At 41.5% G+C, this 19920-nt stretch overlaps 1 protein-coding gene across 4 annotated transcripts in view; it reads right to left on the minus strand.

Annotated features, from left to right (window-relative positions):
- Window positions 1-3988: 3988 nt before the first annotated feature.
- OCLN (occludin) overlaps window positions 3989-19920 on the minus strand; it is a 46427-nt gene continuing 30495 nt past the window's right edge. For all 4 annotated transcript variants that reach the window (XM_082835248.1, XM_082835247.1, XM_082835246.1 and 1 more), the window contains 5 exons: window positions 17533-17678; window positions 11928-12143; window positions 9635-9806; window positions 6990-7031; window positions 3989-5370 (listed from right to left, as the gene is read on the minus strand). In XM_082835248.1, coding sequence (XP_082691374.1) covers window positions 5269-5370; window positions 6990-7031; window positions 9635-9806; window positions 11928-12143; window positions 17533-17678 — 678 coding nt within the window. In that variant the 3' untranslated portion in view covers window positions 3989-5268. The remainder of the gene's footprint in view (window positions 5371-6989; window positions 7032-9634; window positions 9807-11927; window positions 12144-17532; window positions 17679-19920) is intronic.

Below are 19920 nucleotides of genomic sequence, written 5' to 3' on the forward strand. Positions count from 1 at the left end.
CACGGTGGCGACGCGCAAACGTTCCGGCTGCTGGGAGCGGTGGTGGCCGGAGCGCGGCGCTCGCAGGCCGGAGCAACCTTGTTGACTTCGCGGGGAGGGACGTCCTGCTTCCTTCCAGCTCTTCGCAAGGAGGCGGGAAGAGTGGTGGCCATTCGCTCTTGAGAAGTTGGAGGCCTGGTACCCGTCCATCCGGCATCTGAGAATTGATTTTATTATTTACAAAAGGTTAGCATGAAGGACTCTGACCACATCAGTAGCCTCAGCTGAGCCAGCTTGCTGTGCAGCGGTTTCCCCGGACTGCTCTGCTGCTCCTGCTAAATGACACAAATATTTATTGAGCACCTATTTGGGGCCTGGTACATTTCTAAGCACTGAGGAAATAGAAATGAAAAACTGACAAAAATCCTTGCCCTCATGACAGTTATGAAGAAAAACATACTGTATCAAATGGTGATTGTGCCATAGAGAAAAATTAAGCATGGAAGGGGGAAAGTGTGTGGTTTAAAATAGGTGGTCAAGGGACTTCCCTGGTGGTCCGGTGGTTAAGACTTTCACTGCAGGGTTCACAGGTTCGACCCCTGGTGGGGGAAATAAGATCCCGCATGCCAAGAAGACAGTCGAACCATGACCAGAATGAGGGAGGGAGTTAACCGTGCTGATACTTAGGGAAAGATTTCTCCAGGGAAAGGGAGCTGCAAGTACAAAGGCCCCTGGGGTGGAAGCACATTGGTGTGTTTGAGCGACGGTATGGGCAAGCAGGGGATGAGTGGTGGCAACTGAAATCAGAAGTGCGGGTCTCGAAGCACTGTCAGAACTTTGAAGGGATGATGATGGCTTGGACTAGCATAGTATGGCAGTGCAGCTAGTGAAAAACGGCTGGATTCTCAATCTTGTCAATAGACTGGATGTTTGTTATGAAAAAAAAATCAGTGACTCCAAAGTTTGTTGCTGAGCAGCTGAGAGGCTGGAGTTGCAATTACTGAGAGGGTGGGGGGTTGGTAAGATCAGTTCAATTTTGAACAAGTTGTTTGAGATATCTGCTAATACACACAGAATTACTAGCATTTCCCATACCTGAGAAATGGAGAGGCAAGGCACCGCAGAGCCTCAGAAAAGGATTATGCCCAGGAAAAGGAGAAAGGAACCTCTCTGGTTCCCCATCATCACACGCTTCCCCTCTGTTGCCTATATTGTTTTGTTGGTACTAAAATCTTTCCATGTATTCTTCCCCCTCAAAAACATAAACAGAAGCCATCCTGCACAGTAGTGGAAAGAACAGACCTGAATTAAAAATCAGGCTCTGCCACACTAGCTGGGTGACCTGAAGCAAGTCACAACCCAAGTCTGATCTATAAGATGGGATTATTTCCACCTACCCTACAGGGCTTGCACATCACATCTTCGCCACTCCATAACCAGGTCCTTTTATTTCTCCCCAGAAGACAAGGTCTCACTGTTTAGTTCTGATGTTGTCTTTCCAAGGTGAGGAGGGGAAATTAGCATTGCTGATTCCCAGTGCCAGTTGGCTTCCATCTTTGCCTCCCCTACATCTTTGACTCCTTTACAGGACTCACACACAAACTCCACCCTTTTTCCTTTTACTTCCTTCCTAGTAACCCCTCTTCCTCCCTCCTTTCCTTCCAGAAACCCACTTTTCTTTCCTTCTGTTCTGATTAGCCATTCTGTTCCAAGACAGGACTCACACCTATAGAACAAACAGCTACAACCCCAAGCCCCAAGTTTCTCATTTATGTTTACTATCCACCTGTCTGGGAAGACTTTGTGGAAAAACAGGAAAAGGACAGAGGACTCCCCAATGAATTTAAATTAAAGCGTATCTGTGGACTGGAGGCCGAATCATTCAAGCTTTTCCCAACTGTAAAGTTTACTCTCCTCTGAATATATGTCTCAGATCTTGAGTCAAGTAGGAATGGTACTAAGGCAAAACAAAACAAAAATGCATAAATCCATGGTGATCTTTTGCCATTATTATAACCGACACAATATTTTAATTGCTTACAAAGTGGTAGAATAAAGAAATGATATAACCTAGTCAAACGTTTCAATTTGTAAAACTAAGCAACAACTATAAAGAATGGAACAATCTGTTCTCTGCCCATGGGTGGCTGGACACAATCCAGAGAGTTAGGAAATTCACAAACAGCTCAGCCAGTGGAATCAAGCCGAAATTCAAAGTGTACAACTTCTCAGACTGGGAGAGATGAGCTTGCCTATTGCAATACCTTTAGATGGAACCTCAATCATTCGAGCCTCATTAAAACCCTCCAGAATTGCTTATAAGAGTATCTGATAATCTTTAACTTGATATGTAAACTCCATACTATCTGTTCAAGCATTTGTTCATTATCTATGAGTTATCACAATGCCAAACATAAGGGAATTATCTGCCTAAAACTAAAAAGAATTTACACCATAAAGCTGTACCCAGCACACACCAAACATATGGGATTGGGACGATACATGTACTTTTAAAACCCAGTTTGCTTTTAAAAACTTGTTTTCACCATTTGGCTTTGGAAAGTAGGTATAACTGGCCATATTTATTTTATTTATTTAATTTATTAATTTATTTGGCTGCATTGCGTCTTCGTTGCTGCATGCAGGCTTTCTCTAGTTGCGGCGAGCAGGGGCTACTCTTCTTTGCAGTGCATGGGTTTCTCATTGCAGTGGCTTCTCTTGTCACAGAGCACAGGCTCTAGGTGCATGGGCTTCAGTAGTTGTGGCACTTGGACTCAGTAGTTGTGGCTCATGGACTCTAGAGCGCAGGCTCAGTAGTGGCGCATGGGCTTAGTTGCTCCGCGGCATGTGGGATCTTCCTGGACCAGGGATCAAATCCGTGTCCCCTGCATTAGCAGGTGGATTCTTAACCACTGCACCACCACGGAAATCCCGAACCACATGCTTTTTCAACAAAATCTTTGGAACAATGGTTAATAGCAGAAAGCAGAATGCAAACACAATCACAGGAGGTCAGAGATGGAAGAGACCTCTTAAATCTAATCTAAATCTCTATTTTCCAGACCAGAAAACTGCCTGAGTGGTTTTTCAAAGTTATGTCCCGATGGTTAATGCCAACCCCCCAGGGGAATTCCCTGGCAGTCCAGTGGCTAGGACTCCACGCTTCCACTGCAGGGGGCACGGGTTTGATCCCTGGTCAGGAAACTAAGACCCCATAAGCCGCATGGCACAGACAAAAAAAAAAAAAAAAAGCCACCCCCCCACCACCAAAAGAACCACCCTGATCCTGGCTCAGAGATCAAATGTATGTAAGTACATTTGAAAAATGATTTTTTTAACTTTCAAAGTTCAATTTTATGGCACAATTTTACAGCACAAACTCATGCTATTTGACTTTCTGCATTTAGCTGAATGGTTTTGTTCAGTCACAACACTGGCAAACTTGCCTTCATAAACTAAGTGTGCTGACTTCAGTTTAAATTTTAAGACATATAAAAATCAATTAAGTTGCTCAAGAGAGTCCTTACCACTTGGTATGAACCCAAAAGACATGAAAAACATAAACTATTTATTACCTTTTGTAGTATGAACAGCACACAGAAAATTAAGAATTTCTTCAACTTGAAGAACTGTATCAGCGTTATAATGGAAACCTTATTTTTATCTTTGGAAAATGATTCAGACTTATGTATTAAAAACAATATACTGGGGCTTCCCTGGTGGCGCAGTGGTTGAGAGTCCGCCTGCCAATACAGGGGACACGGGTTCGAGCCCTGGCCTGGGAGGATCCCACATGCCGTGGAGCAACTAAGCCCGTGAGCCACAGCTACTGAGCCTGCGCGTCTGGAGCCTGTGCTCCACAACAAGAGAGGCCGCGACAGTGAGAGGCCCGCGCACCGCGATGAAGAGTGGCCCCCGCTTGCCGCAACTAGAGAAAGCCCTCGCACAGAAATGAAGACCCAACACAGCCAAAAATAAATAAATAAATAAAAAAAACAAAACAAAAAACAATATACTTAAATGAGAGTTCCAAACTGAGGGGATAATCACAATCAACTTGGTTAGCTACATATCCAGTATTATCAGCTAATTTTACTTTACCAGAAAAAAACTGAATTCAAAAAAAAGCTGAGATTTAAGGGCACCATTTGAAATAATTTGGTGTTTTATGATATTGGATTCCATTTCCAGACAAATCAGCCTTCTGTTAGCCAAAGGATTTAGGAAGCTACCAACCAGCACAGCACCCAAAACAGTTTAAAACAGTAACAGATACAACTTCTGAGTGTAGTTTTCCATAGCTTAGTATTAACAGCACTAATGACATCAAAAAGGTACATTATGGAAAGAAAACACCAGTTTTAATAATTATAAAATATGTACAAAACTTGAATATTCCCATAAGATACAATTCAAGTCACAATTGAACTATAATTGTAATTGGATACTTTGATATAATGGAAAAGGCTAGTTGGTTTAAAAAAAGCATGTAAACCATAAAAGATAAAAAGCATTTTAATATACGCAACAAAATTCTAACCAGTAGGTTTAAACTTTGATTTTTAAAAGGTAAACATATATTTACAATCTTCAAATTTCACACATTTGTTACTTTTACATGATCTTTATTACCAGGATAACAAGAAATAAAAAGCTCTTAAGCATTTATACACAGAAAAAAATCAACAGGGAGGCTGGTAGGACTCAGTATCCGTAGTAGTTAAAATAGGAAAAGGCCAGGGACTTTATCAATGGAGTCATAAAACAGACTTAACCAAAACTGCAAGCTAGGCAACAAGCAGTTTCACTTCAGAGACTTTATTGCAGGGCCCCAGTTTCCTTATCTGAAAATAAATGATTATAAGTAACAGTTATCTGAAGGGAGAATTCTGGGAGAATTAAACTATCCCCTATAAGACCCAATGAGCATACTTAGGTATTAACACCTGATTGCCTAGGGTGTGACAGTTCACAGCACAGTGTACTCCAGGACCTTCCTTAAAGCTTTAAAAACCTCAAACAAAAGTTCTTAATACAAGAACCAATGTTTAAAGCATAAAGTCCTTACTTGGAGTGTTCAGCCCAGTCGATTATCAAAAGCTATTTATAAAATGATGATGATATACTGATGATATCATTCAATACTGATGATATTAAAACTACCAAAACTCTGTAATGATCACAAAGATTTGGCCTCCCAGGTTAGAGTCCAAAGTCATTTTGACTCCTGATAACATTGCAGAGATGTCAGTCAGATACTTCTTAACCTAACAATGTGGCATCTGCTGTCTATGTTTTCCGTCGATCATAATCTCCAACCATCTTCTTAATGTGTGACAATTTGCTCTTCAACTGCTTGCAATAATTCCTCTTACTTTTGTAATCTGCAGACTAAAAAAGGAGGAAAGAAAAAAGAATCGCGTAAATTTAACAAACTAAAAACGAGTTATGTTTTAGCTGCTGGGAAGGCAGAGGTGAACAACAACAAAAAGGGAGCATTAGTCATATAGAATTGCAGGGAGTGTTAAATGAAGTAACATGCATAAGGCACCTGGCAGTTATCTCTAACCACATAAGCAGCTGATTTTCTTTTCTCAGTCATATCTTCTAACCTGAGTTTTACAAAGGATACACTCATTTCTAATGATTTGTAAAGTGACCAAGAAAATTTATCGGCCTTTTTTTTGTTAAAACATGATTTAAAAAAAAATAAGAATCAGTAAAACAAGAAACTGGTGATATGGGGTTACTTAGAATAAAGAAACGGGGTAAATAGGGAGTGAGACAGGAAATTGTACTATGTACATTTTTAAACTCTTGAATTTAAATTCATGATGTTCTGGGAATTCCCTGGTGATCCAGTGGTTAAGACTCAGCACTTTCCTTTGTTATAAAGCAGAAACTAACACACCATTGTAAAGCAATTATACCCCAATAAAGATGTTAAAAAAAAAAAAAAAGACTCGGCACTTTCACTGCCATGGGCCCGGGTTTGATCCCTGGTCTGGGAACTAAGATCCCACAAGCTGCGCAGCACAGCCAAAAAAAAAATTAATGATTCTGGAATTTTAAAAATTAATATAAAGTCTTTTAAAAACCAAAAATGTTTTAAGGCAATAAAGACTGATGATGCTGGGAAAATTCCCTGGCAGTCCAGTGGGTGGTTGGGACTCTGTGCTTTTATTGCTGAGGGCCCAGGTTCGATCCCTTGCTGGGGAACTAAGATCCCACAAGCCACGCTGTGTGGCCAAAGGAGAAAAAAAAAGAAGACTGATGATGCCAAGTGCTGGCAAGGATATGAAGCAACAGGAATCTACACTGCTTGTTAGGAATGTAAAGTGGCACAAACCAGGGATGCTGTTGACAGTCCCTACCCAAGGCAGGATCCCCACTTGCTCAATGACCTTGCAATTTCATGACTATGTATATACCTAGCAAATGTGTGCCTGTGTGTATACACACTTAAAAATGAACCACTGCTTCATGCCACCATCTGAATGATTCTCACAAACAATACTGAGCAAAAGAAATCACACACAAATTACATACTGTATGATTCCATTTATATAAAGTTCAAAATACGCAATACTAATACATGATGTTAGAACTTAGGATGGTGGTTACCTCTGGGGTGAGTGTAAAAATTGGATGAGCATACGAGGGGTACTACGACATGTATTTCTTTATCGGGATGCCAGGTACAAAGGTGTGTGGTTGCTCTGTGAAAATTTACCACGTTGTATACTTATGATCTGTGTATTTTTCTGTATGTATACTTCAAACTAAAAAAACAAAAATTTTTTTTTTTTTTTGCATCAGTGCTGGTTGTAGTTGCAAACAACTGAAATTAAGGTTCCAACTTCTTACAGTTTTCATCTTGCAATTATAGGGCCTTTTGTCTATAATCAGTGCATGTGTGACAAGGTATTCAGAGTCATTCTAAAGGTTAAATGAAAAGCACATAATAGATAAGTTCTTCCTAAAAGAATCTTACAATCTGGGATACTTACTCCCTTAACTTGTTTCAGTCTATTGTATTCATCAGCAGCAGCCTATTAATGAGAAACAAAGAAATATGTTTAGTGGGGCATTTTCTCTTTCAAAAATAACACTCCTGATGTTATATTTTGAAGCTAAAAATGTCATCTTATGACAAAAATATAGGGAATTAAAATAACGAAGTCTTAAAGTTCTCAAAACTATTATGGTCAGTAGAAGGGCCTGAGGAGTCCACTGACAGGAAATTTATGACATTAAAATACTTCTCACATTCCATTCACACAGACAGGTAACTATCTGTCCTGCTGCTTCTCATCTCTCCCCACGCCAGTCCACGTGGCACGTAGACCCCAGAGAACTTTTTCATAAAGCACGGCTCTGAGCAGGTTACATCCCATTATAAAACTGGTCTGAGCACTCCATTAAATTCTCTACTAATCTAGTCTCCTACCTTTCCAGTCTCAGTGTCCACCATTTGCAATTCTTTAAAAAATTAAGCACATTAATGCTTCCAGATTTCCGTCATGTTCCCCTTATAGCTGTACTCATGTACCTCCCCTACTGTCTGGAGAATGTGTACTGGTTACCTCTCAGTGAAGCCTCTCCTAAACTCTCCAGGCCTTCAGCAGACTTTATTCCTTCTCAGAGAAGTTAGTTACAGTACTTTCTATACATAATGTAAATATGGCATTAGTCCCATTGTCAAAGTTGTTTAGGTATCAGTTTCTCTCTTTGAATATGAGCTCTTTGGGGGTGGAAACATGATTTGTCTTTGTAACCTCAGCACTTCCACATCAAGGACACAGTAAAAATGAATAAGCATTGACTGCATTAAGAAAGGTTTACGATACCATAGAGAAGCCATAAAAGAAAACAATAAATAAATCAAACTATACACGAAGCAAATACTTCGAAACCGGAAAGCAGATCACCCCAATTAAAAATGGCAAAGGGGGGTCTTCCCTGGTGGCGCAGTGGTTGAGAGTCCACCTGCCAATGCAGGGGACACGGGTTCGTGCCCCGGTCCGGGAGGATCCCACATGCCGCGGAGCGGCTGGGCCCGTGAGCTGTGGCCGCTGAGCCTGCGCGTCCGGAGCCTGTGCTCCGCAACGGGAGAGGCCACAGCAGTGAGAGGCCCGCGTACTGCAAAAAAAAAAAAAAAAAAAAAAAAATGGCAAAGAGTATTTCATAAAAGGACTATGAAGTTCCAATAAATACGTGATGTGATAAAAAAGTTTAAATACCGGTATCTAAGACACAAGTCAGTAATTTTTCAGACATAAAATGTTAGTGAGATGTGGGTCAGAGGAGCCTCTAGAGCATTACTAGCAGGAATACAGTTGATATAATCTTCCTGGAGGGCACTTTTGCAACAAAAGTTTAAATGTACTAACCTCTGACTCAGCAATTTCACATTCTGGAATTCGTTCTAGCAGATAAGTGGGTAAGTGTGTAAGGATGGAGAGGTTCACCAGTGTATTACTAATAGGGGCAGAGTGTATGTGTGGCAGTGGGGAGACATGCCTAAATGTCTATTCATAGAGGGTCACTCAAGTAAATTATGGTACAACCACAAAATGGAAAATTGTGGAGTTATTTTTTTAATACATAAAAATATTTTCTCAGTAAGTAGATCTTTATTATTGACATGAAATGATAACCATAAATTATCATTGAATAAAAAAGCAAGATATAAGCAGTGCCAGTAAGTATTTAAAAAGAAAAACCTTCACAATAATGGGGATATCTCAAAGAAACACAGGAGGCAACCAAGAGCTCCCAATGGTCCTAACTAAAACAGTTCAAGCAACAAAACGAAGTAGTGTTGGATTATAACCCAAAGTATAAAACAAATATCCATGAGTCTATACTGACATAAATGATCAAATAAATGGGAGGAAGTGACAAATTTCCCATGCAGACAAATTCCAAATAATTTGTGTAGGTATACTGCTGGAGCATAATTCCCCAGTCCTTAAGTGTGACCTATGCAGAGTGACCTCCTTCTAAAGAGCACAATATGGAGATGGGGGTTAAAAAGTAATGAGTAGTCTTCGCAAAAAAACCCACAAAAACAAAACAAACAAAAAAAAGTAATGAGTAACTTTACAAACACTACTCCAGCCAGGTGATCAAGAAAAAAAAAAGAGCCATAAACTATTATTGAGTAAAAAAGCAGGAAGGATATAAGTAAAACTTATGATTTTTTATCAAAGATTGTGTCTAGGTGCACTTCTGCAGAGAGGACATTTTAACAACTAATATTTTAGTGACAAAATTTAAGGCAATTTGTTTTTCTGTATGTAATTCTGTATTATTTGAAATTTTTACCGAAGGAGCGAACTTTGTTTATAAATAGAAAAACTAATGTAGGTATTTTCTTTTAAGCAGGAAGGGATGTATTATGGACGAACCCGAACGAGCTTTTTGGCCAAACCAATATGTACACAGACCATTGCTTTGTAATTCTTAACTACGTTAGTACACTTTTCAATTTGGAAAGACTTTAATCTAAGACTTGATTTCAATTACTCTTCAATGAAATTAGTTTGATAACTACTAGCAAAATCTGTATCATATTAGTATAAAGGATAATGTAGCTCCATAGATTAGAATAAAATTCTATGTAATATATAATTATCAGATTTCAATTTACCATATACTCTTCACTTTCTTCTCTATAGTCATCCAGTTCTTTATCCAGACGAGAGAGTTCTTTATTGATCTCATCAAGTTCTGCTTGTAAGCTCTTGTATTCCTGCAGGCCAGTGTCAAAATTCCTCTTGTAGAGTTGTCTTTGTTGATCTGAAGTGATAGGTGGATATTCCCTAAAAATTCAGTGAGAAAATGATTACTTATGTATCCTTAGCAGACCTAAGATCCAGTGCTTCTTTCTCAACGATGATAAGCTGGTGGGATGTGGAGAATGACATTCTCTTGGTTTGGGTTTTTTTTTGGTTTTTATGTTTTTTGTGGTACGCGGGCCTCTCCCTGTTGTGGCCTCTCCCAAGGCTCCAGACGCGCAGGCTCAGCGGCCATGGCTCACGGGCCCAGCCGCTCCGTGGCATGTGGGATCTTCCCGGACCGGGGCATAAACCCGTGTCCCCTGCATCGGCAGGCGGACTCTCAACAACTGTGCCACCAGGGAAGCCCTTGGTTTTGTTTTTGTTGTTGTTGCTTATGGGTAGAGAAAGGTGGGATGCAAACGAGTTCTTTTAAGAATGATTATGCTTTTTACGTTGCTGCTCATGTTTTTTTTTCTAAAAAAAACTATGCCTACTGATTTTTAGAAATAAGTTGAAAATCATTTATGAAATTTCAGGGTGGTCTTAGGAACTCATTTATTCTGAATACACAACACCACATGAGAATGGATACTTAACATTAAAAGTGTTAAAACTGGAATTGTGGAACACAAAGGATATTTTCATCACTTCAGTGGCAGAGCAGCTAACTGGCAGCTGGCTGTTTTCTGCTACCACCTACAGTTTTCAGACTGTTTTGAGCATTGTTTTTGTTGAGGCGGGGGGTGGGTGTCTTGTTTTTCCTTAATGGAAATCACTTTGATTGTAAAAGTAGACATTAAAAGGTACATGTATGAAAATGCATGCTCATTGTAAAAATAATCTGGCAATGTGGTAAACTATGAAAAAAACCCTGAAATTCTGTACCACTTGTAATCTCTCAATATGCCAGCTATTCTTTTCATATGACAGTGATGCTATTAACCACCCATAATCCACTGCGGAAATACTATGAATTGTTTCACGGGACTAAGGAACTTCACAGCAATATGGAATTTTAAATGTCATATCTAAGACAGTCTAAATATCTTCATTTTACAGACAGGAGAAATTAAATGATTTGCTCAAAAGGGAAACAAGAATTCAGAATTTCTAAAAGTTTTCACTTAAATCTTGCATGATACAAGACAGGCAAATATTTTATAGACAGATGACTGAACTAGGCCAAACCTCTTGAGGGGTAAGGGGGAGATGAAATATGAGAGCCACCAGTGAGTATGGGACTTCTAGCTATACTTGCCCCATCCATCCCTCCTAATACCTTGAGAAGCAATGTTTTGATTAACCACAAGTCACACAGCAAATGTTTCTGATTTGTGTCCCATTCCTCAGAATACTTGGGCAAAAAAAGGCTATAGGTCATACACGAGTACAGGTGGCAATGATGGACTATAACAAAACCACTGACACACAAAGTAACTTAACCACGACACTAAATTGTTAACTCCACTGTTTACAAAACTGTTTGCCAAAGTCCTCTGGATTAAACTTTTAAAAGACTCTCTGGTCTCATCGTGAAAGCTTAACTTAAAAGTAAACGCCAAAGGAAAGCCATAGGACTGGTCCGGAATTTTATAATTAGTAAAACAAAGTTCCTCTATACTTGTATTTCATTTACTTGAAAAACCTTGCTTGGGTGACTATTGGTAAAAGCATACAGCACTGGCGAAGTTTATCAGTCATTTTGTGGAGGTGCGCTGAAAGTGTTGACATGTTTTTAAGCCAAAGTGCTTTTAAGCCAAACACATTCCCTCCAGGTCAATCTTTATTACAAAAGAGTACTAAGGGGGCTTCCCTGGCGGCGCAGTGGTTGAGAGTCCGCCTGCCGATGCAGGGGACACGGGTTCGCGCCCCGGTCCGGGAAGATGCCGCGGAGCGGCTGGGCCCGTGAGCCATGGCCGCTGAGGCTGCGCGTCCGAGGCCTGTGCTCCGCAACGGCAGAGGCCACAACAGTGAGAGGCCCGCGTATCAGGAAAAAAAAAAAAGAGTACTAAGGGAAAAAAAAATATCAAGAAACTGTCTCCAGCCCTGGTTGGCAAAGAATGAAGTTGTACCACCCACCCCAGTTGAGGAGGCAACACCACCAAAACCTGGTTGTACAACCATCAGATGCGCAAGGGGTTCCAGCAAGAGGCGCCCCAGTACCTGATCCAGTCCTCCTCCAGCTCATCACAGGACTCGCCGCCCGTCGTGTAGTCTGTTTCATAGTGGTCTTGCTCTGATCTCCTCGACTTTCCCGCCTTGCCCTTCGAGGGAGCCCTTTTTGAAAGCGTCTCCAAGTTACCACTGTTGCTGTAATGAGGCTGCCGGAAGTCCTCCACAGGTGAAGTCACTGGCAGCTCCTGAGCCACTTCAGGCACCCTAACAAAACAGGAATCATCTGTCCGCGAGCATTACCAGACTTTGTCAGAGCACCGAGACCACAGAGGGCAGCAACACGTGGGCCGCATTCACTCAACCAGCCACCTGCCCAGCCCTGGGCAGATCCCCAGCTTCCTGCACTCAACCCAGCACCAGCCCAGCTCCCCTAATGCACACGAACAGCTTTAAGGCTCTGATGTAAGGGGAGCTCATTAGTAAGCCTTGTACGAAAAATGGATGTAAGATTTCACTTTAGGAAACACGCTGATCTGGAAGAGAATTATTGACATGACCCGTGCCAGGGGTCTTACTCCACAAAAGGACTTACTCCACAAAAGGCTGTTAGGAAAATAACAATCACGACTCTCTTCTACAGGTTCTTCTAGTTCCATGGAATGCTGAGTGGGGAGAGGAATGCACATACGTATCTACCTGTAGAGGCTGACTCTCAGAGATAACCTCTTGGTAATATTAATTTTAGACTCCTCTGTGTCAATTCTCTTTTCAAGATACAATGTTGAAAAATGAAAAATACTGAAAATTTAAACTAAAAAAACAAAAAACCTAAAAAGCTTTATACTGTAATGGATGAAAGAGCTTGTTAAGACTTTTTTAAGTTGCACTGTTAATCCTGAAGCCCTGTAGAATGAATGAAATGGAAGAGTTAGCATTACACTTATTTTTGTAACGCCAATTATTTAATATTGCATCAGATTTTTAAATTGCATATAATGTTTCTGCCACAAGCAGAAAAACGAAGCCTAACATGGAATAAAAGACCAAGAGCTGTGGCAACTGTAGACTACTTCTGAGTAACAGAAATGCAAAGCTGCACTTTCCCCCTGTAGCAGAGCTGCAGTAGGGCAAGAGGAGAAACAAGGCACCTGAGACTTTCCAACATCAGCCTTGCTATTCAAGTCAACTATTTAAAAGTCTGAAGGATTTCGTTTTTTATTGCTTTCAACTTACAGAACTGTCATCTTGAGCTTTATCCACGAGGTGGACTGTTTTCTAGGTGATCCAAAACTGCTTGGTTCTAACTGTTGCCAAAGTCTTAGATTTCTAATCACACTTATTAATTTCTTATAGACTCCTAAAGCTTTAGGGGGGGGTGGTAGCTGGGGTGGTGGTGGTATTTATTTCTTCTTTCTAAATTTATCCAGGTTAACATGGCTTTGAGTGCTCTGTTAATGCTACTTCTAAAGGAAGGAAAATGTGACTTTCTCTGTGAGTCAATGATTAACGAGTTCCTAGACACCCTGCCAGGTACTATGCTTCTTAGCTTCGAGGTGGCAAACAAAACCTTTAGAATGCAGTGGGTTTGTTTGAAGTGCTGGGGGCCAGAGGGGGAGGATGCTAAAGGGCAAAAGAAATTAGAAAAAAACCCCAAAATATTAAGGCAGGCCTCCTCCCGTAATTTTATATTAGGTATTGATATTATAAATCTTCACCTTAGAAGTTTTCCATCTCCCCTCTTCCTACACCCTTTCAAACACTAAACAATAACTTGATACAGCATGAAAGCTAAAAACGAAATGCTTGGCAAGAAAAGTATATATAAATTTAACAGTTAGGGGATATGTGAACTCTTAGTCACCTTCAAACCTACTTTTAGAGACAAGTCTGATTAGTTCGAAAATCTGCACAAGCCAGAGGTAACCACCTGTATACTTTCCTCAGTATCTGACTCAGTCCCCTAGGTGCGGAAATCTGCCCTTGTGTAGTTTTTGACTTCCTTCTTTTTTAAACTTGCTTTATTTTCTCTCTCTCTCTCTCTCTCTCTCTCTTTCTCTCTCTCACACACACACACACACACACACACCCTCACATGCCTTTGCTGCTCTCTCTCACCCCAACAGTGTAGTTATTGTGCACTTCCTTCCGCCCCTGTTGTATTGCAACCTCCATGGGAACACGAACTCCGTATTCCCAGGGGCACCTGGCCCAGTACATGGCAGGGGTTCAAGGTAATTACTGAACTGAAAAGACATTCACAAGAATTCTCTTCATTGAGGACACCCAGTATCAGGGAGGAGGGAGAAACAAAATGCATGATCACATCAGTGTCATGACTGTTGGAACGACATCCATGATATACATGGTATTTTAAAACTGCCATCATCACTGAGGGGAATATCCAAGCCTTGCCAATCAGAGAACTCATCTTCCTGGACCCAAAAAGGACCAATCAGAATCTTTCCAATAGATTTGATATGTAAGTTTTGGGAAAGTAAATTCCATTCTCTGAATCTGGCGCTAGAAGATCAGGACAGCCTGAGGAATGTGCATGGCTAGCCTGCTACAAAAGAAGCTGTACTGAGAATAAAACCAGCATAGCAACAAGAACCCTGACATCTTCTGAGTCCCTGGATCATGCTGTGCCCGAAGCTAGCACCATCTCTGGGCCTTAGGCGAACCAGTGAATTCCTACAACCCGTGTAAAAGCCCTAACAGATTATCCTACCAGCCTAAATACTACTACCAGACAATGGTCTCACTGGGCACTCTAAGGTGTCAGCCTGCCCTGAAAGCTCTGCATCGCATCAGCACTCCACTTCTTTGATTTACAAAGGTTAATTCACCCTGGGTGTGGAAAAGAGAGTAGGGAGTGTACCTACTATCTCCCAAATTCACTTCAGAGAGGGTGGAGAAGAAACTATCTTCAGCTACATTCTGCTGTCTCCTAATCCGGGATTAATTCTAACTGCCTTAAAATTCTAAGGTTAGGGGGCTTCCCTGGTGGCGCAGTGGTTGAGCGTCCGCCTGCCGATGCAGGGGACATGGGTTCATGCCCCGGTCCGGGAAGATCCCACATGCCCCGGTCCGGGAAGATCCCACATGCCGCGGAGCGGCTGGGCCCGTGAGCCATGGCCGCTGAACCTGTGCGTCCGGAGCCTGTGCTCTGCAACGGGAAAGGCCACACAGTGAGAGGCCCGTGTATCACAAAAAAAAAAAAAAAATTCTAAGGTTAGGACATTATGGTGAGAGCAAAAGGAGCCAGACACCAGAATAATTTCCATATGATTCCATTTTATAAGAGCTCTGATATGGTGACAGACGTCAAAACAGTGGTGGTGGGGAAAGGGGGGTACCCGTGGAGAAGACGTTTTGGGGCGCTTGAAATGCCTCTCTCTCGGTCTGAGGGTAGTTACTTCAGTGACCACATGCGTGAACTCTCATCAAGCTGTGTATCAAGATTAGTGCTCTCTACTGAACGTACGTTATGCCTCGGGGGGAAACATCTTAGTACTGAGGCACCTCATTCTTAACCTGGACCTCAGACAACGTTCCGATTCTAATTCCTTCTCCATCCACTACAATAATAAGGAGGAGAGGCACTGGTGAGTTACTAAACACCTTCAAGAAACACCTGAAGAAAGACAGGCTACGACTTAACGTGCATCCCTTCGTCATCCAGAAGGACGTACACTGAATCCTCCGTAGCGCTCAATGCTCTGCCGCAGACAACAATCAACAATGTCTACTACCCGCCAGAGGCTGCAAGCTCCTCCCGTCATTACTACACACTGTTGCATTCGTTATCCCTTACCTTGGCACCATCCCCATCCTCCCCTTCTGCTGGGTTCTAAAACTAAGTATCATATTTGCATTTTCCAGGCCTTCAAAAAACTTCGAGGGTGTACTCCTGGAGTACAAACTGGTACAACCCTTATGGAGTACAATTTGACGACATCTATCAGAATAAAATATGCAATTTCCTTTAACCTGGCAATTGTGCTTTTAATATGTTTCCTCCAGATACACTGACATATTTGCAAAGTGATAAATGTGCAAGTTCATTCTCTGCAGAGGTTTGTAATAACAAGACATTGGAGAAAAGTGTGCATCAATGTGGGATTAATAAAACAAATTTTAGTATACCCATTTAATGGAATATTATGTTGCTATAAAACAGATCAGTAAACGCTGTATACTGACATGGACAATCACGAAGATATATTGCTAACAATGCATTTAATATGCTATTGTCTTTTAAAAGGAAAAAATAACCAACATCATATTTGGCATCAACATCATAAAAATAACCCCTGGAAGGAAGTAAAAGAAATTGGTAACACTAGCTGCCCCTGGGGAGAGAAACTAGACAGCTGGGGACAAAAGGGATTCCCTTTTGCTCCTTTTAAATTTTACATCATGAATGTACTGGCTTATTGAAGAATAAGTAAGATATTTAAACTGTTCCAAATGAATCTGTGAAAATATCTTAGTTCTCATAACAAGGGACAGCATGTGGGAACGCTGTGAAGCCCTGCAGGCCTTACAATTAATTTGGAGGCACAGCTGGTCACAAGATGCATTGTAGGTATTTATTTTGTATGCATGGAAGTCATGCACATCATAGCTTGACCCTTTTACAGGGATTGCATCTCTGCTGTGTACCTCTGCCTCTCATAGCCTCACATGATTTGGTTTTTGTCAAAAGCCAAAGAGAAGGAGAAGAGAGAAAATGCTCTTCCTCCAAATCATTTACAACTGAAATCAAAAGTGAGCTTGATACTGAAGACCAAAATAAAACATACAGAGGGTAAGGCAGAATGCCAGTCTACTTCCAAATTCCATTCCAGGGTAATAATAAGATCTATTCTCTTCAAACTGATTCCATACTTAACTCACCTGCTGGTGTCATCTTAGGGGCTCCAGGCACCCAAACTACTATGCACTCAGAGTGGATCTCTACAAACTCGGCCCCCTAAGTGGCAGTGGAGGTTGAAGATAAAACTTTGAACAAAAATTTCCCAGCAGATAAACCTTTAACTTAGAACGATCAAATTAGCTAAAGGGAAGGTTTATTTTTTTGGCCTACGAAGGAACTTGGAGTTCTAGAATTATATACAGGAACGTTAATTTATCATCCTCAGGCAAACTACATCCAAGTCCTTAACAATATCCCCAACATCTCTCTCTTGTCATTAAGGTGAATTAGACTTAGGCTTCAGGGTAACCTAAAACCGCAACGGGGATACTATTTCCATAACCTGAATGGTACCTACTCCAGGCCAGAAACTCACTGGGAGGTTTTTCACACCACAGGTAAAACAAAATCTAGAGGTTTTATCAGTTTCACATCCCCTAGCAAAAGAGATCTAATAATTATAGGGAGGAGGAGAGACTGAGAACCACACTTAGCTCTGCTATCAATCGGTAATACCCTTCCACCCTCATCTAAACTTCAAAACCAGAAATAGAAAAGAACCACATTCCGCCTCCACCTATAAGGCAGAGATCAGTCTCCAGCCTTTGTGAAAACTGTTGGGTTTTTTTTTTTTTTTTTTGGGCAAATGGCACAAAACAGCAACTGATTTATAAACACATGCAAATACTCACTTTTTCGGACTCATTCTAGCAAAAGAAGGAAGACGCTACTTACGGTGTTGTTTTATAGGAAGACTCTGGATACAGTCGCTTCTCGTTCACTTTACCATTGGAGGAGTAGGCCACGGGGCTGTCCACTCTCTCCCCGTAGTCAGAAAGGGGAGGAGGCATGTCTTGTGTGCCTGCAGAAACGTTTTTAACCTAAGGAAACAGTCCCAAGAGACTCAGTTAGTATTTAGCCTGTAACCTAAAAGGGGGAAGAAATGAAAGAAAAATATCATATATAAAATTATCTAATATTTATCGGGCTCATTAAATATTATTAACCTATCTGACTACCTTGTTATTATCCAGTGTTAACAGTCAAATCAGCACAGAAATGGTGCTATTGTTAGTTTAACAAATCCAGAATCAATTACAAACAAGAAAAAAATCCAAATTCCCTGATCCTCATCCTGATGTGATTAGGTTTAATAATTATCCACCCCATCTTAGGAAGACTAATCTCATTTTATCCGGCCTAGGTCCGAGTTAGAACGAGAATTTTCATTTCTAACAAGTTCTAAGGTAATGCTTATGCTGCTGTCTGGGCACCACTCTTGGAAAACCACTAACCTAGCACAAAGAACATTGATTCTTCTCAATCCATTCACCCTATACATGGAATGTTAAAACTACATTAAGAAGCTCAAACTGATTTCTGCTATGGTTCTTTAATAACAGATTGGTTTGTTCTCCCTTTACTTTCTCAATGGCTCTATCACCAATAGCCTACAGTCACAGCATCACTGCCTTCCCTCTCTACCTTTCTTATTCCATTCTGATGTGTGAGTGAACGTGTTCTAAGAAGTAATACACATTGGAGATGATGCCTTGTTAACCTGAAAGGTCTCCCAGAGAACCTCTGGGAGAAGGTTTTGTATCTAATAAGCATAGCCAATTCGAGTCTCAACATTACCTGTTAGACGTAGTAGGTCCAACACTCTTTAAATTTCACCTAAAAATCTTCACATTATTGCATATTACTCTGCCAGAAAAACAATAACTGCTAAGCCCAGACAAGTCATTGAGTTGGTTTGAAGTCAAGGAATAAAACTAAGGTGTGGGGGGGAAAGAAAAAAAACACTAAAAATTATGTCTGTGGGGCTTCCCTGGTGGCGCAGTGGTTGAGAGTCCGCCTGCCGATGCAGGGGACACGGGTTCGTGCCCCGGTCCGGGAAGATCCCACATGCCGCGGAGCGGCTGGGCCCGTGAGCCATGGCCGCTGAGCCTGCGCGTCCGGAGCCTGTGCTCCGCAACGGGAGAGGCCACAACAGTGAGAGGCCCACGTACCGCAAAAAAAAAAAAAAAAAATTATGTCTGTGAAAAAGAGCAACTTTTCAAACTTAGGGATGATGGGATTGCTTTAGCTTGGTGGTGAGCACAATGGCATCCAATTACCTGGGCTCACTCCAGATCTGCCAACTACCCAACTACAAGTTCTAGAAAACCTCAATATCTACCTGCTTCATAAAGTTGTTTTGGCAATTAAATGAGATGACGAGGTATCACATTTAGCACAGGGCCTTTATGAACACAGTAAAGACTCAGAAGATGCTGGTTTCTGGAATTAAAGCCACTGGATCTAAACAAAGAATTTTTACAAGTATTTGAAGGGGATGGCAGACTTTTAATTGGATTATTTTGCTGTTATAAATCTTCACAATAAGATTCAACATAGCGTATGTCCCTGCCACACACACACACACACATTTTACATTCTGTTGTCCGTCTAGCATAGCATTAAAACGTGACCTGCTCCTTTCCTGTCACTGCACTACCACATGTCAAAAGATATTTACTTACCCACCCCTTGAAGTACACAAAGGTATTTAATCTTGATTGTTTAATATTCCCATGAGCCAGAAAGGAATGGAATCACTTCCTTCTGAAAGTGGAGTTTGGCAGCAACTGGGAAACCAGGGGGTGGGTTGCCAGGGAGTGTGCTCAGATCCCACCACGGGGGGGGGGCCGGGTGGGAACCATTCTTGGCACCTACTGAATTCCTGAGGACTTGACACCATCACTAAGCTTCACAAATACCGGCCAAGCCAGAGGCGTATTCTCATTCTGGAGACTTCAGATTTAAAAGACCTCCCTTTCTTAAAAACCCATTTAACTCTTCTCTTTGCAAATTTAGCAGAGGGTGCGGAGCTCATGGATTTCCTACTGACCCTGGCAAACCGGAAACCAAAACCTTACAAAAAAGGTGTCTGGGTGTCTTTGCAGAGACTTCCTACTGCCCAGAATGGAATGTTCTTCCCCCTTTCTTTGCCAGCTAATCCTTAAGTGGACTTCAAGTCCTGGCTCACTACCAAGTAGGGATGGTGCCACTACCTCCCGGGGGCCTTCCACAAATGTCCCTGCTGGATGAGGCGCCTCCCTGTCCTCCTGTCTCGCCAGC

The sequence above is a fragment of the Leucopleurus acutus genome (genome assembly GCF_964270905.1).
Source record: "Leucopleurus acutus genome assembly, chromosome: 3".
NCBI classification, from domain to species: domain Eukaryota; kingdom Metazoa; phylum Chordata; class Mammalia; order Artiodactyla; family Delphinidae; genus Leucopleurus; species Leucopleurus acutus.